At 48.5% G+C, this 14,683-nt stretch overlaps 4 protein-coding genes and 1 pseudogene across 5 annotated transcripts; all 5 read right to left on the bottom strand.

The window, feature by feature from the left end:
• Positions 1 to 442: 442 nt before the first annotated feature.
• Positions 443 to 2,705, bottom strand: LOC109758354 (UDP-glucosyltransferase UGT13248). Of its 2 annotated transcripts, XR_012201639.1 has the most exons (4): positions 1,965 to 2,705; positions 1,403 to 1,787; positions 890 to 1,280; positions 443 to 550 (listed from the first exon to the last, which is right to left on the bottom strand). XR_012201639.1 is itself a non-coding variant. In XM_020317205.3 (3 exons), the coding sequence occupies exons 1-3, from the start codon at positions 2,655 to 2,657 to the stop codon at positions 943 to 945; spliced, it is 1,416 nt and encodes a 471-aa protein (XP_020172794.1). In that variant the 5' UTR covers positions 2,658 to 2,705; the 3' UTR covers positions 828 to 942. The 2 variants fall into 2 exon arrangements, 1 of the variants encoding a protein (XP_020172794.1); XM_020317205.3 differs by lacking the exon at positions 443 to 550 and having other exon boundaries at positions 828 to 1,280.
• A 1,244-nt stretch (positions 2,706 to 3,949) lies between these two features.
• LOC141040663 (uncharacterized) lies at positions 3,950 to 4,309 on the bottom strand. Its single transcript, XM_073506778.1, has one exon. The coding sequence runs from the start codon at positions 4,307 to 4,309 to the stop codon at positions 3,950 to 3,952; it is 360 nt and encodes a 119-aa protein (XP_073362879.1).
• LOC109758363 (ethylene-responsive transcription factor 6-like) lies at positions 4,306 to 4,958 on the bottom strand. The gene is made up of 2 exons (XM_020317214.1): positions 4,806 to 4,958; positions 4,306 to 4,500 (listed from the first exon to the last, which is right to left on the bottom strand). The coding sequence occupies exons 1-2, from the start codon at positions 4,956 to 4,958 to the stop codon at positions 4,306 to 4,308; spliced, it is 348 nt and encodes a 115-aa protein (XP_020172803.1).
• Positions 4,959 to 5,748: 790 nt separating this feature from the next.
• Positions 5,749 to 7,556, bottom strand: LOC109758364 (UDP-glucosyltransferase UGT13248-like; annotated as a pseudogene).
• A 3,898-nt stretch (positions 7,557 to 11,454) lies between these two features.
• Positions 11,455 to 13,716, bottom strand: LOC109758356 (UDP-glucosyltransferase UGT13248). The gene is made up of 3 exons (XM_020317209.4): positions 12,815 to 13,716; positions 12,088 to 12,472; positions 11,455 to 11,962 (listed from the first exon to the last, which is right to left on the bottom strand). The coding sequence occupies exons 1-3, from the start codon at positions 13,475 to 13,477 to the stop codon at positions 11,625 to 11,627; spliced, it is 1,386 nt and encodes a 461-aa protein (XP_020172798.1). The 5' UTR covers positions 13,478 to 13,716; the 3' UTR covers positions 11,455 to 11,624.
• Between the last annotated feature and the right edge of the window lie 967 nt (positions 13,717 to 14,683).

The raw sequence follows: 14,683 nt of genomic DNA, 5'->3' as shown, positions 1-14,683 counted from the left end.
TACAAACTCTAAGGTGTTTAGAAGCATTGATGTATCCCATAATGATGTGATCTCTAACATCATTGCAGATCTAACCCTTTGGTCTTATCGCCTCAATAAAGGCACCTCTTACGGATCATGTCGGGTTGTGGCGTGATTATCTATCCTCCTACCTAGTCTAAAAACTCTCCTGTACAAACTTTTTTCTTGCATATATTCAGGTGGGGAGTCCCCCCCCCCCCGGTTTTAAAAACATGTACCGCATCACCGTGCATTGCGTGATGCCCCGTAGATGCACGTTCGTATATGACGGACTTCAGGCTTATGTACTCATCTTCCGCGAATTATCATGCATCATATTCCATATGGAACACTTAGGAGAAACCATGGAAATAGTATAGAGTTAGTTGTTAGTAATAGCTACAACCCAGATATAAATTTACTGAACACAACACATAATGTGTAAAGCATTTTGGGCTGTTAATTTACGAAATTTCAGCATTGTTCCAAATGGTGAGAATTTAGCAATGTAATTACATATGGAAAAATTGTCTCCTCTAAACATACATGCCTGGAATCAATGCTTGTCTGAGGTTCCTCCTTTCTCGCATTGCTTTCTTAGCCTTTTGCATCCACTTCGTAGCATTCCTCTTGTACTCGTCCTTCTTCTCCCCATGCATTACATCTCTAATACACCTCTTAACCTCCGCACTCCTTAGCCATCCACTTTCATTCTTCCGTACTCGCACATCCATACCCCACATGCTCTTCACATACTTTGCGATAGTGGGTTGGTCCGCCTAGTGAGGAATTCCAACAAGAGGTACACCGCAAACAGCTGCCTCCAAATGGTGAGAATGTAGCACTGTAATTACATATGGAAATTGTTGTCTCCTCTAAACATACATGCCTGGAATCAGTGCCTACTTGCTTATTTTGAATAAATATTACATTGTTGAAAATTCAAATTGACGAATACTTCGCAGTGAATTCAGCAATATGCTTGTCCGAGCTTCCACCATCTCGCATTGCCTCCTTGGCCTTCTGCATCAACTTCGTTGCATTCCTTTTATACTCGTCCTTCCTCTCCCCATCCATGACCTCCCTAATACACCTCCCGACCTCCCCACTCCTTAGCAATCCATTTTCGCTCTTCCGCGCTCGCACACCAATATCCCATGCACTCTCCACATACTTTGCGATGGTGAGTTGGTCCGCCCAGTGCGGAATTCCCACAAGAGGTACACCGCAAACAACGGCCTCGAGTGTCGAGTTCCAGCCACAATGAGTAACAAAACAACCTACATATACATATATGTTTATGAAATAAAAAGGAAATGTTGTTACGAGTCTATATGTTTATCAATTTTTTAATTTCATTTCCATACGAGGAGGAAACAAATATGGCCTTGTGATATCATACCTATGGCCTTATGTGCTAGAACCTCAAGTTGGGGGCACCAAGAAACAATCAATCCATTCTTCTCACATTTTGCCTTGACTTCTTCGGATAACTTGTGTGCCTCGTTGGACCTAACAACCCATAGAAAAGGTTTGCCTGAGCTGCATACTCCATTGCCAAGTTCCTCCAGCTGGGTTGCGTCATAGTTCGAGAAAGTCCCATAGGATACAAGCACAACAGAGGAGATGCTTTGTTCTTCTAGCCAATCCAAACATGGTGCATCGTCGCCGAAAAGATTGAAACCATAAGACTTGTTGGAGGGCAGACGATCGTCCTCGAGGTAAAATGATGGCAAGGTGGGGCCTACTGTCTTCGCTCCCCACGTCAATTCCATGTACTCTGCCTCCTGCTCCGTTGGCAAAATGTCAAGCACCAAGTTTTCTTTAAAAACCTAATTAACTTCCCTAATTAACAAAGATCAAGAAATAAGTTCCATGTTAAAAAAAATTGCGGCGGGAAACTTCCATGTTAATTTGCAAATCCATTCCATTGAGTGAGTAGAGAGCACACGAACACGACTAACCGTTGGCTCGATGTCGCTGAATGAGTTGACGAGCACGTCGTCGGCCTCCTCCAGCCCGTCGAACTGCCCAATCGACATCTTAAAGAACCCTGGCTGCGACTCAGGCGCCCCTGCGAATGGCGGCACGTCCTCCGGCCCCAGCTCCACGCCCAGCGCTCCGCGCGCCAGCAGCTCACGCCCGTCCGTCACCGGCGGCGCCAGCCGACCCGCCCACAGCTCCCCGTAGACGACGTTCACAGCGCACGGCTGCGAGAAGAACGCCGCGGCAGGCACGCCGGCCGCGCGCGCCACCCGCCCTGCCCACGGCAGGTGCGAGTCGTACACTAGCACGCGCACCGCGGTCGTTTCCTCCGATAGCAGGAGCTCCCGCAGCGTCTCGGAGCCCACGGCCTCCAGCCGGGAGAAGTACTTGTCGGTGTCCAGGCACGAGGCGAAGCCGCCGGCGTCGAAGCCGTCGGAGATGGGAGCCACGCGGAAGGGCGCGCCGGGGAGCGGGGTGACGGAGAGCACATGGCGGGTGGTGACGAGCGTGGGGCAGAGGCCGTGGCGCGCAAGGCGGCGGCCCAGCTCCAGCATCGGGTTCGTGTGGCCCTGCGCCCCCGGGAACGGCAGGAGGAGGACGCTCCCGCCCTCGCTACGAACTCCATGGCTGACGACGCTCGAGCTGGCGGTGGCCGCCGGCGTGCTCTCCATGTCTCCGCTTGGAGTGGTGGTTGGTTTCTTGGGTGTTTCTGTTTCCTAGTGTTTGCATGGACTATGTAGGCATGGAAGCAGAGTGGCGCGCAAGGTTTCTCTTCGGGATAGTCAAATTTTTTTTAAAAAAAATTGCGTGGTCGCGTCGGGATAGTCAAATTTGTTGCTGCTGAAGACTGGCGCGCAAGATTGGTGTCGTGCTCTGCGTACGCGAGATTTCTGTGCGGTGTCTTTTGCGACCGAGTGGAAGCAACGAGGAAACACTCTTCCGACGACAATCACTCGCAAACACTTGCGCGTGATGTGGACAACCATATTATTATCAGCTCGAGTGCTCACTAGCCTCTGCTGGTTAAATTTGTAGCTCGCCACCCGCCCTCCAATCCCGCAACAACAGCGGCCCAGGTGTCACACAAACAAAAACAAGCCAGTTCCCCAATGTGATCATACACACATTGGTATCCAATCTTCCCATGACAGAAATAGAGTAATATAATCTATCACTCTAAACAAACACAAGGGAGACATTGACACATTTCCAGTTTATTTGTCATAGCAAAATAGCCCGTGCCGGGAAAAAAATATAACACTTCCCTAACACAATAACCATGACTCAAGACCTTAATAGGTCCACGTCCATTATTTAACACATGACATCCCATCTGTGTTGCCACTTATCCTCCTCCCACATTCGCCGACGATGGACACGGTGCTTACACAATCACAACGTGTTCGAATGATGTCAATTCTAAGATGTCTCTCGCTTGGCATAAGATGAGAAATCACCTTTTTTTTCATGTGCGGTTTTGGCGAGGCTTGCATATGCGGTTACAGATAATTTCTTTCGTCCCTAATCTTGGTTTTGTTGAGGTGTTCATTTTCAATCTGGATCGGCAATAAATATCAATTCCATCATATCCCTCTCTATCCTTTCTTACACTGTCAAACCAAACCAGTTTAACAGCATCTCCCAGACGCGCGCTAAAAAACTTTTACAGCGCCGAAATAGTGATTTCGCGTGCGGGAGGGGTTGGTTGCTTTTTCAGGCGCTGTAAATTTTAGCGCGCCGCTGTAGCGCTTCACTGGGCGCGATAAAATACAACACGCGCGACCAGCCGACGCTTGGACAAAAAGTTCAAGCACATACGAAACAACATATAGTTCAAATTTTCATACAAAACATGACATTAATGCAAGTCCCACACCGCAAGCTAGTTCATACGATGCAAATAAAACTAGATAAAACGATGCTTCTAGATATAAAGCGATACAAATAAACTAGATAAAAACTACTACTCCCCATACTCCTCGTGGTGTAGTCCGCCACGTAAACGCGTCGGTCCACCGAGGATCGTCATCGTCCCAGGTCGACGCGAGTACCAGGTCGTACCAGGCTTTCGCCAGTGCCTTTCGCTCATGCATGTCCTCCCGACGCGCGGCTCTGCCCTCCTCTGCGCCCAGAACTCATTCTCGGCGGCGACATCCCGCGGGAAGCGCTCGTGCCACACCGCCATGGCGTGCTTATCCGCATCGGCGATCGGGAGGTGGCGCTCCCGCCTCCACTGGATGCGGCGATTCTCGTCGGTGATTAGCCGCGAGGGAGACGCGAGTTCCTGCGTCTGCTCGCGTGTCCACGCGTCTGAGAAGTTCATCTGCGACTCCCGAGGCGCCACGCCGCCGCGTCGTACGCACGGGCGGCCTTGTGGGCGGTCTCGAACGTCCCAAGCCACAGGCGTGTATCGCCGGAGCGGATCTCCGCGTAATACACGTCGTAGGGGCGGAGGTGGACGCAGCGGAAGCCGCAGGTGCTCCGGGGGCGCGGCGGCGGCAGGGAGAGAGGGCGCTAGAGGTGGCGGGAAAAGGCGCGGCGACGGCGGAGCACCGAAAGAGGCGAGGAGGAAAGCGTGGGGAAAGAGGAGAGGCGAGGAAGATGGCGGTTGGCGGGCGCCCTTGCACGGCTTTTATCGAGCACGCTCTTTTTTCCGCGTGTGAAGTTTTTTTCCTGCGCCGAATTTTCACTCGCCTGCTGGAGCGTGCCAAAATTTCTTTTTTGCAGCGCGCGGGTAATCTACGGCGCCTGTTAGAGCTGCTCTAACAGAACAAACGGTTTGAGTGGCTGGAGCACACAAGTATGAGTGTATGGCTCACCTTTGGCTCGATGTCGATGAATGAGTTGACGGGCACGTCGGCGGCGTCCTCCAGCCCGTCGACCTGCCCAATCGACGTCTTAAGGAACACCGGCTGCGACTCCTGCGCCGACGCGGATGGCGGCACGTCCTCCGGCCCCAGCTCCACCCCCATTGCTCCGCGGGGCAGCAGCTCACGCCCGTCCGTCACCGGCAGCGCACAAGTTGCTTGGGATGGATCACGTAGGGATGGAAGCAGAGTGGCGCGCAAGATTTCTCTTCGGGCGCCCAAGGTTGCTACTGCAGAGTGGACGCGCCCAAGGTTGTTGTGGTGCTCTGCGGACGCAAGATTTCTGTCCGGTGGCGAAAGCGAAACAGGATCGTGCACTTGACTAGCTCGGCTCCGTTTTGCGGCCGAGTGGAAGCCACGAGGAAGGTCAGGTCAGGTGCTGCCGATCCATTTTCGACCATACATACATACATACCACGCCGTCCACATCACTCTCCCGAGAACAGAGACGGAGCAAATTGTCAATCAGACAATTACTCGCAAGCACGCGCGCATGACGTGGACAACGATATTATCAGCTCTGAGTAGTCACTGGGGTGAGTGATACTAAAGTGAAGAGGAAGAATGAGGGAAATACGCAATGGTTCCTGGGTACATATGTATCCTATATTTTTTTTAATAATTAAACAAAAGTCAAAATAGTTAAGAAATTATTTTTAGAATAAACTTGACTTACTTGCACACTAATATACAAATTTTCTAAAAAATAATAATACCATGCCTTCACAGTGTAAAAGACAAAATTTATTTGCTACTATAGATCTCTATTCACACTATTTTGACTGCAAATTTGTGTTTTTTGAAAAGAAGTCAAAGAGGAATTTTATTTTTTTCGGAACTTCTCTCACCAGTACAATGGAAGGTCAATTTTTTTTGAAAAGAAATACTGTTAGAAATTTTTAACTTTTTGTTAAATTACTAATTCCTTTTCCATATAGGGTACATATGTACCCAAGAACCAAACGTTCCCCAATCTTTAATCAAAACGTGCATACGGAATATGCGATGAATCGCAATATAACCATCGAGTGGATGTGGATAATTAGGCCTAAATTTATATCGATAAATACTTGGCTGCAAATTCAGCAATATTTTTATCCAAACTCCCTCCTTCCTGCATTGCTTCTTTGGCCATCTTCATCCACTTTGTCGCATTTCTGCGGTACTCGTCCTTTCCCTCCGCATCCATCACCTTCCGGATGCACCTCTCCGCCTCCTCCCACCTCACCAAGCCTTTCACGTGTGCCCGCATCCGCACTCCGATCCCCCATGCACTCCCCACATACTTTGCCGTGGTTGGCTGGTCAGCCGACCGTGGCATTGCCACCATTGGCATGCCGGCAACAATTGCTTCCGTCGTCGAGTTCCATCCGCAGTGTGTCAAGAAACAACCTGCAAATTGAAAGGTAAATTAACACCTCAAAAATTGATAGTATTTATTTATAAAAAGAAATTCCCCATTTCATTTCATACCTATGGCTTTATGCGCCAAGACCTCAAGCTGGGGACACAAGGCACGAGTAATCCATTTTCCTTGCATCTGTCATGGAGTTCTTCAGATATCTGTTCTACCTCGCTGGATCTCACGACCCAGACAGATGGCTTGCGGAATCGCAGAGCCCATTTCCAAGCTCGCCGGCGTCGAGGCTGTAGACCGTCCCATAGGACGCGAGGACTACTGAGATAGGAGGCTACCGATCCAGCCATGCCATGCACGGCGCGTCGCTGCTGAAGAAGCTGACGCCGTAGGCCTTGTTGGACGGCAGGCGGCCGTCGTCGAGGAAGAAGGACGGCAGCGTCGGGCCGACCGTCTTGGCGCGCCATCTGGACTCCATGTACTCCGCCTCCTGCGGCTCGAGGTCGCGGAAGGAGTTGACGAGCACGTCGCCGGCGTCCTCGAGGCCCTCGACCTGCCGGATCGACACGTCGAGGTATTTGGGGTACAGCTCCGGCGACACGAGGAATGGCGACAGGTCCTCCGGCCCGAGGTCCACGCTCAGCGCGCTACCGTCGGCTAAGGCCAGCGGCGCGCGCCCCGCCCACGCCTCGCTGTAGATCAGGTCCACTCTGCACGACTGCGACATGAACGCCGCGGTCGGCACGCCCGCGGCGCGTGGGGGCGCAGCGGCGGCGACGGCTAGGGTTAGGATCGTGCTGCGATAGATACCATGTAGAAGAGAAAGATGTGGGCTGTGCAATCGTGATGTATTGATCGGTGCATCAGGCACGTATATATAAGTATAGAAGGGGCCACAACCTCAACTATACAGAGGAAACAGGAGGCAAGCCCTATACACAAACATACACGTACACAATATACTAACACCTTGAAATGCCGAATCGACACGTCCAAGTACTTGGGGTACAGCTCCGGCGACACCACGAACGGCGACAGGTCCTCCGCCCCAAGGTCAACGCTCACCGTGCCACTGTGGCGCAGCGCGCTCCCGTCGGCCATCGGCAGCGGCGCGCGCCCCGCCCACGCCTCGCCGTAGATCAGTCCACGGTGCACGACTGCGACATGAACGCCGCGGTCGGCACGCCGGCCGCCTTTGCCACACGCGGCGCCCACGCCATGTGCGGGTCGTAGACCATCACAGACGGCATCCTCCCGGCGCGCGCCTCGGTGGCGATGACCCGCGCCAGCGTCTCGGACCCCACGGCCTCGGCCTTGCGGCAGTATTTTTTTAATCTTCTCCACATAACCCCCATCATTATATTCTATTCCACCCATAGTGCTATGTCCATGGCTCACGCTCATGTATTGCGTGAAATATGAAAAAGTTTGAGAATACTAAACTATGAAACAATTGATTGGCTGAAACCGAGGTTGTGCATGATTTGGATATTTTGTGTGACGAAGATGAAAACATAGCCAAACTATATGATTTTGTAGGGATGAATTTTCTTTGACCATGTTATTTTGAGAAGATATAATTACTTAGTTAGTATGCTTGAAGTATTATTACTTTTACGTCAATATTAAACTTTTATCTTCAATCTTTCGGATCTGAATATTCATGCCACAATTGAGAGAATTACATTAAAAATTATGCTAAGTAGCATTCCACATCAAAAATTCTGTTTTTATCATTTACCTACTCGAGGACGAGCAGGAATTAAGCTTGGGGATGCTTGATACGTCTTCAACGTATCTATAATTTTTTATTGTTCCATGCTATTATATATTCTGTTTTGGACATTTAATGGGATTTATTATACACTTTTATATTATTTTTGGGACTAACCTATTAACCGGAGGCCCAGCCCAAATTGCTTTTTTGGCCTATTTCAGTGTTTCGAAGGAAAAGGATATCAAACGGAGTCCAAACGGAATAAAACCTTCGGGAACGTGATTTTCGGAACAAACGTGATCTAGAGGACTAGGAGTGGACGTCAAGCAATCAACAAGGAGGCCACGAGGCAGGGGGGCGCGCCTACCCCCTAGGCGCGCCTACCCCCTAGGCGCGCCCTCCACCCTCGTGGGCCCCTCGTAGCTCCACCGACCTACTTCTTCCTCCTATATATACCTACGTACCCTGGAAACATCAGAGACGGAGCCGAAACCCTATTTCACCGCCGCAACCTTCTGTACCCGTGAGATCCCATCTTGGGGCCTTTTCCGGCGCTCCGCCGGAGGGGGCATCGATCACAGAGGGCTTCTACATCAACACCATAGCCTCTCCGATGATGTGTGAGTAGTTTACCTTAGACCTTCGGGTCCATATTTATTAGCTAGATGGCTTCTTTTCTCTCTCTTTGGATCTCAATACAAAGTTCTCCTCGATTCTCTTGGAGATCTATTCAATGTAATATTTTTTTGCGGTGTGTTTGTCGAGATTCGATGAATTGTGGGTTTATGATCAAGATTATCTATGAACAATATTTGAATCTCCTCTGAATTCTTTTATGTATGATTGGTTATTTTTGCAAGTATCTTCGAATTATCAGTTTGGTTTGGCCTACTAGATTGATCTTTCTTGCAATGAGAGAAGTGCTTAGCTTTGGTTCAATCTTGCGGTGCTCGATCCCAGTGACAGTAGGGGAAACGACACGTATTGTATTGTTGCCATCGAGGATAAAAAGATGGGGTTTATATCATATTGCATGAGTCTATCCCTCTACATCATGTCATCTTGCTTAAAGCATTACTCCGTTCTTATGAACTTAATACTCTAGATGCATGCTGGATAGCGGTCGATGTGTGGAGTAATAGTAGTAGATGCAGGCAGGAGTCGGTCTACTTGTCACGGACGTGATGCCTATATACATGATCATACCTAGATATTCTCATAACTATGCTCAATTCTATCAATTGCTCGACAGTAATTTGTTTACCCACCGTAATACTTATGCTATCTTGAGAGAAGCCACTAGTGAAACCTATGGCCCCCGGGTCTATTTTCCATCATATTAATCTCCCGTCAACAAGCTATTTCTATTACCGTTTATTTTGCTTTTTTTACTTTTAGTCTTTATCATAAAAATACCAAAAATATTATCTTATCATCTCTATCAGATCTCACTTTTGCAAGTGGCCGTGAAGGGATTGACAACCCCTTTATCGCGTTTGTTGCAAGGTTCTTATTTGTTTGTGTAGGTGCGTGAGACTTGAGCGTGGTCTCCTACTGGATTCATACCCTGGTTCTCAAAAACTGAGGGAAATACTTACGCTACTTTACTGCATCACCCTTTCCTCTTCAACGGAAAACCAATGCAGTGCTCAAGAGGTAGCAGCCCCCTTCCCAATTCGGATTGGGCTTGGGGGGAGGGGGGGGGGCGTGCGGCCCCACCTCTTGGTCGCCTACTCTCTCGCACTAAAGCCCATGTAGGCCCATATAGCCTCCGGGGGGTTCCGGTAACCCCCCGGTACTCCGGTATATGCCCAAACTCATCCGAACCCTTTCCGGTGTCCAAACATAACCTTCCAATATAATATATCAATCTTCATGTCTCGACCATTTCGAGACTCCTCGTCATGTCCGTGATCACATTCGGGACTCCGAACTACCTTCGGTCAAAACACATAAACTCATAATACCGATCGTCATCGAACTTTAAGCGTGCGGACCCTACGGGTTCGAGAACTATTTAGACATGACCGAGACTCATCTCCGGTCAATAACCAATAGCGGAACCTGGATGCTCATATTGGTTCCTACATATTCTACGAAGATCTTTATCGGTCAAACCGCATAACAACATACGTTGTTCCCTTTGTCATCGGTATGTTACTTGCCCGAGATTCGATCGTCGGTATCTCAATACCTAGTTCAATCTCGTTACCGGCAAGTCTCTTTACTCGTTCCGTAATGTATCATCCCGTAACTAACTCATTAGTCACATTGCTTGCAAGGCTTATAGTGATGTGCATTTCCGAGAGGGCCCAGAGATACCTCTCCGATACACGGAGTGACAAATCCCAATCTTGATCTATGCCAACTCAACAAACACCTTCGGAGACATCCGTAGAGTATTTTAAAAATCACCCAGTTATGTTGTGAGGTTTGATAGCACACAAGGTGTTCCTCCGGTATTTGGGAGTTGCATAATCTCACAGTCAGAGGAACATGTATAAGTCATGAAGAAAGCAATAGCAATAAAACTTAACGATCACTATGCTAAGCTAACGGATGGGTCTTGTCCATCACATCATTCTTCAATGATGTGATCCCGTTCATCAAATGACAACACATGTCTATGGTCAGGAAACTTAACCATCTTTGATTAACGAGCTAGTCAAGTAGAGGCATACTAGGGATACTTTGTTTTGTCTATGTATTCACACATGTATCAAGTTTCCGGTTAATACAATTCTAGCATGAATAATAAACATTTATCATGATATAAGGAAATATAAATAACAACTTTATTATTGCCTCTAGGGCATATTTCCTTCCGTTTGGCTGGTTGTTCAACCTTGGCCGGCTAAATACTCGAGCTAATCTACACCGCAAGACACTCCTTGATTCATCGACCTGTGCTTGATGCTCTACTGCAGTGGAAGACCGTGCTCATTTTTTTTGGGTGCACATCCTCATGTGTTGTATAGGATGCTCTTAGTTTCCAACCAACCTACTCGCTTATCTCATCCCTTTGGACCGCCCACAACACTCCTGGACTGTCGGAGCTATTTGGCCGTTCATCATCCTCTTGCTACTCAGGAAAAATTGGGTTGTTATAAAGGTGTTTAGAAGCATTGATGTATCCCCTAATGATGTGATCTCTAACATCATTGCAGATCTAACCCTTTGGTCTTATCGCCTCAAAAAAGGCACCTCTTACGAATCAGGCTGGGTTTTGGCGTGATTACCTATCCTCCTGCCTAGTCAAAAAAACTATCGTGTAAAAACTTTTTTCTTCAAATATACCCCCCCCCCCCCCAGTTAAAAAACATTCTACCACATCACCGCGTATTGCGTGATGCCCCGTAGATGCACATTTGTACATAACGGACTTCAGGCTTATGAACTCATCTTCCGCGAATTATCATCCATCATTTTCCATGTGGAAAACTGAGGAGAAACCATATACATAGTATAGAGTTAGTTGTTAGTAATAGCTACAGCCCAGATATAAATTTACTGAAAACAACACATAATGTGTAAAGCATTTTTCCACGGGCTATTAATTTAGGAATTTTTAGCGTCGTTCCAAATGGTGAGAATATAGCACAGTAATTACATATGGAAACATTGTCTCCTCTAAACATACATGCCTGGAATCAGTGCCTACTTGCTTATTTTGAATAAATATTACATTGTTGAAAATTCAAATTGACGAATACTTGGCAGCGAATTCAACAATATGCTTGTCTGAGCTTCCCCCTTCTTGCATTGCCTCCTTGGCCTTTTGCATCCACTTCATAGCATTCCTTTTGTAGTCGTCCTTCCTCTCCCCATCCATGACCTCTCTAATACACCTCTCGACCTCCGCACTCCTTAGTGATCCACTTTCGCTCTTCCGCACTCGCACACCCATACCCCATGCGCTCTCTACATACTTTGCGATGGTGGGTTGATCCGCCCAGTGCGGAATTCCCACAAGAGGTACACCACAAACAACCGCCTCCAGCGTTGAGTTCCAGCCACAATGAGTAACAAAACATCCTATATACATGTTTACGAAATAAAAAAGGAATGTTATTACCAGATTCTCATTTAATTTTTTTATTTCTTCTAATTCATTTTCAAACGAGAAGGAAAAAAATATTGTTTTGTGATATCATTCATACCGATGGCCTTGTGAGCTAGAACCTCAAGTTGGGGGCACCAAGAAACAATCAATCCATTCTTCTCACATTTCTTTCTGAGTTCCTCGGATAGCTTGTGTGCCTCGTTGGACCTAACAACCCATATAAAAGATTTGCCAGAATTACATATCCCATTGCCAAGCTCCTCTAGCTGGGCCGCGTCGTAGTTGGAGAAAGTCCCGTAGGATACGAGCACAACAGAGGAGATGCTCTGTTTTTCTAGCCAATCCATGCATGGTGCATCGCTGCCAAATAGGTTGAAACCATAAGACTTGTTGGAGGGCAAACGATCGTCGTTGAGGTAAAACGATGGCAATGTGGGGCCTACGGTCTTCGCTCTCCATGTTAGCTCCATGAACTCTCCCTCCTGCTTAGACGGCAAAATGTCAAGCACTAATTTTTCCTATAAAAACCTAATTAACTTCCCTTTTAAAGATTTCAGTCTCGTTAATATTGCATCCATTCGTAAATAAAAGCCCTTTTAGAGATTTCAATACGAACTATATAAGGAGCAAAATGAATGAATCTACACTCTATAATACGTCTATATCATTCGAATGTATTCCGTGTTGAAATATATAAAAAGGCTTATACTCTGTATTTAGAAACAGAGATGTCAAAATGTGTAAAGATGTCGCAAACAAAGATGAAGAAAGAATTCCATGTTTGCAAACCCGTTGAGTGAGTAAAGCAGACGAACAAGACTCACCTTTGGCTCGATGGCGTTGAATGAGTTGACGAGCACGTCGTCGGCGTCCTCCAGCCCGTCGAACTGCCCGATAGCCGTCTTATGGAACAAAGGCTGAGACTCCGGCGCTGCGGCGAACGGCGGCACGTCCTCCGGACCCAGCTCCACGCCCAGCGCTCCCCTCGCGAACAGCTCGAGCCCATCCGTCACCGGAAGGGCCAACCGCCCCGCCCAGAGCTCCCCGTAGACGACGTTCACGGAGCACGGCTGCGAGAAGAACGCCGCGGCGGGAACGCCGGCCGCGCGCGCCACCCGCCCCGCCCACGGCAGGTGGGAGTCGTGCACCAGCACGCGCACGGGCCGCCCGGCGCGCGCCTCCGACAGAAGGAGCTCCCGCAGCGTCTCGGACCCCACGGCCTCCAGCCGCGAGAAGTAGTCCGTGTAGTCCGAGGCCGCGCCGCCGGCGTCGAAGCCGTCGGAGATGGCGGCCACGCGGAAGGGCGCGCCGGGCGGCGGGGTGGAGGAGAGCACGTGGCGGCTGGTGACGAGCGTGGGGCGGAGGCCGTGGTGCGCCAGGCGGCGGCCCAGCTCCAGCAGCGGGTTCGTGTGGCCCTGCGCCCCTGGGAACGGCAGGAGGAGGACGCTAGCGCCCTCGCCGCCGCCGCCATGGCCCGTGCTCTCCATGCGTCTGCTTGGTCTGGGGATTTCTCAGGTGTTCCGGTGCTTCACTGGGGTGGATTATATAGACACAGAAAGGGTGGAAGCAGAGTGGCGCGCAAGGTTTCTCTTGGCGGCGGTCCTGTGCGGTGGCTGGACTGGATTTTGCGCTTGGGTGTCTTGTGCTGGCGAGTGGAAGCAACGAGGAAGGTGGAGCGGCTGCATTCTCGACCGTACGCGTGCGCATCCATCTTCTGAGGACACCCGTCAATCGGACAATCACTAGCCAACACTAGCTTAGTGGGGTGTTTTTTTTTTTGAAAGACCCGGCAAATCACCGGCTTCATTGATTTAGCAGAAAGCAGTGGAAACATGTAGTGCCTTTGCTGGTTAAAAATGTAGCTCACCACCGGCCCTCCAATCTCGCAACAACAGCAGCTCAGTTTTCAGATTATCCACAAAACAAGCCCACTCCCCACTGTGGCTCCAATCTTCCGACGACAGAAACAGAGTAATGTAATCTATCATGTCCAAAGAACCACAGGACAGACATTGAATGCAAGAGCACAGCAAGTCAGCCACCTTGAGTTGCACAACACATTTGTTTAAAAAAAGTGCAATATGAGCAAAAATTTAGCGCAACTTTCAGGCCATTCTATTGTTTTATGAATGGTTTATTCTCCGATGACAATTTATCCCATATCTATACCTATACATATAATACAATAAAGTGAGGTGTGTTTCTCCATTTTTCGGTCTATTCATCTACCCTAAAAGTTGTCCATAAAGTTGAAGTAAATTATCCACCTGCCATCCATAAGTAAAAAAAAAACTCTTTCTTAATTGTTTCTCTAACTTTTTTGTCTGTCATCGAAACTGCCTCTAAAGTTGCAATAAATTGCCCACCCCGCCACCCGTAAGTGAGAAAACACTCTTTGTTAATTGTTTCTCTAAATTTTTAGTCTGTCATCAAAACCACCCCTAAAGCTGAAGTAAATTATCCACCTGCCACCCATAAAAGTGGAAAAAAAAGCCGAGCGTTCCTCCGAATTTGTACGTCATAGCACCGTTCAGTTTTTCATCCACCGTGAGACTGTCCGTTTATTTTATTTTACATGCGTCGAGGGTGTACTAAAAATTACACACATCAAAGATCAAGTCCAACATCGATCCATTGTGAGCATGTTAGAATGCACATGTCTTACGTCCACATGTGCGCTGATTGGTGCGCAA

Source organism: Aegilops tauschii, chromosome 2 (genome assembly GCF_002575655.3).
Source record: "Aegilops tauschii subsp. strangulata cultivar AL8/78 chromosome 2, Aet v6.0, whole genome shotgun sequence".
Classification (NCBI taxonomy): Eukaryota; Viridiplantae; Streptophyta; class Magnoliopsida; order Poales; family Poaceae; genus Aegilops; species Aegilops tauschii.
The sequence above is the reverse complement of the archived record's forward strand: the minus strand, read 5'-3'. Positions and strand labels throughout refer to the sequence as shown.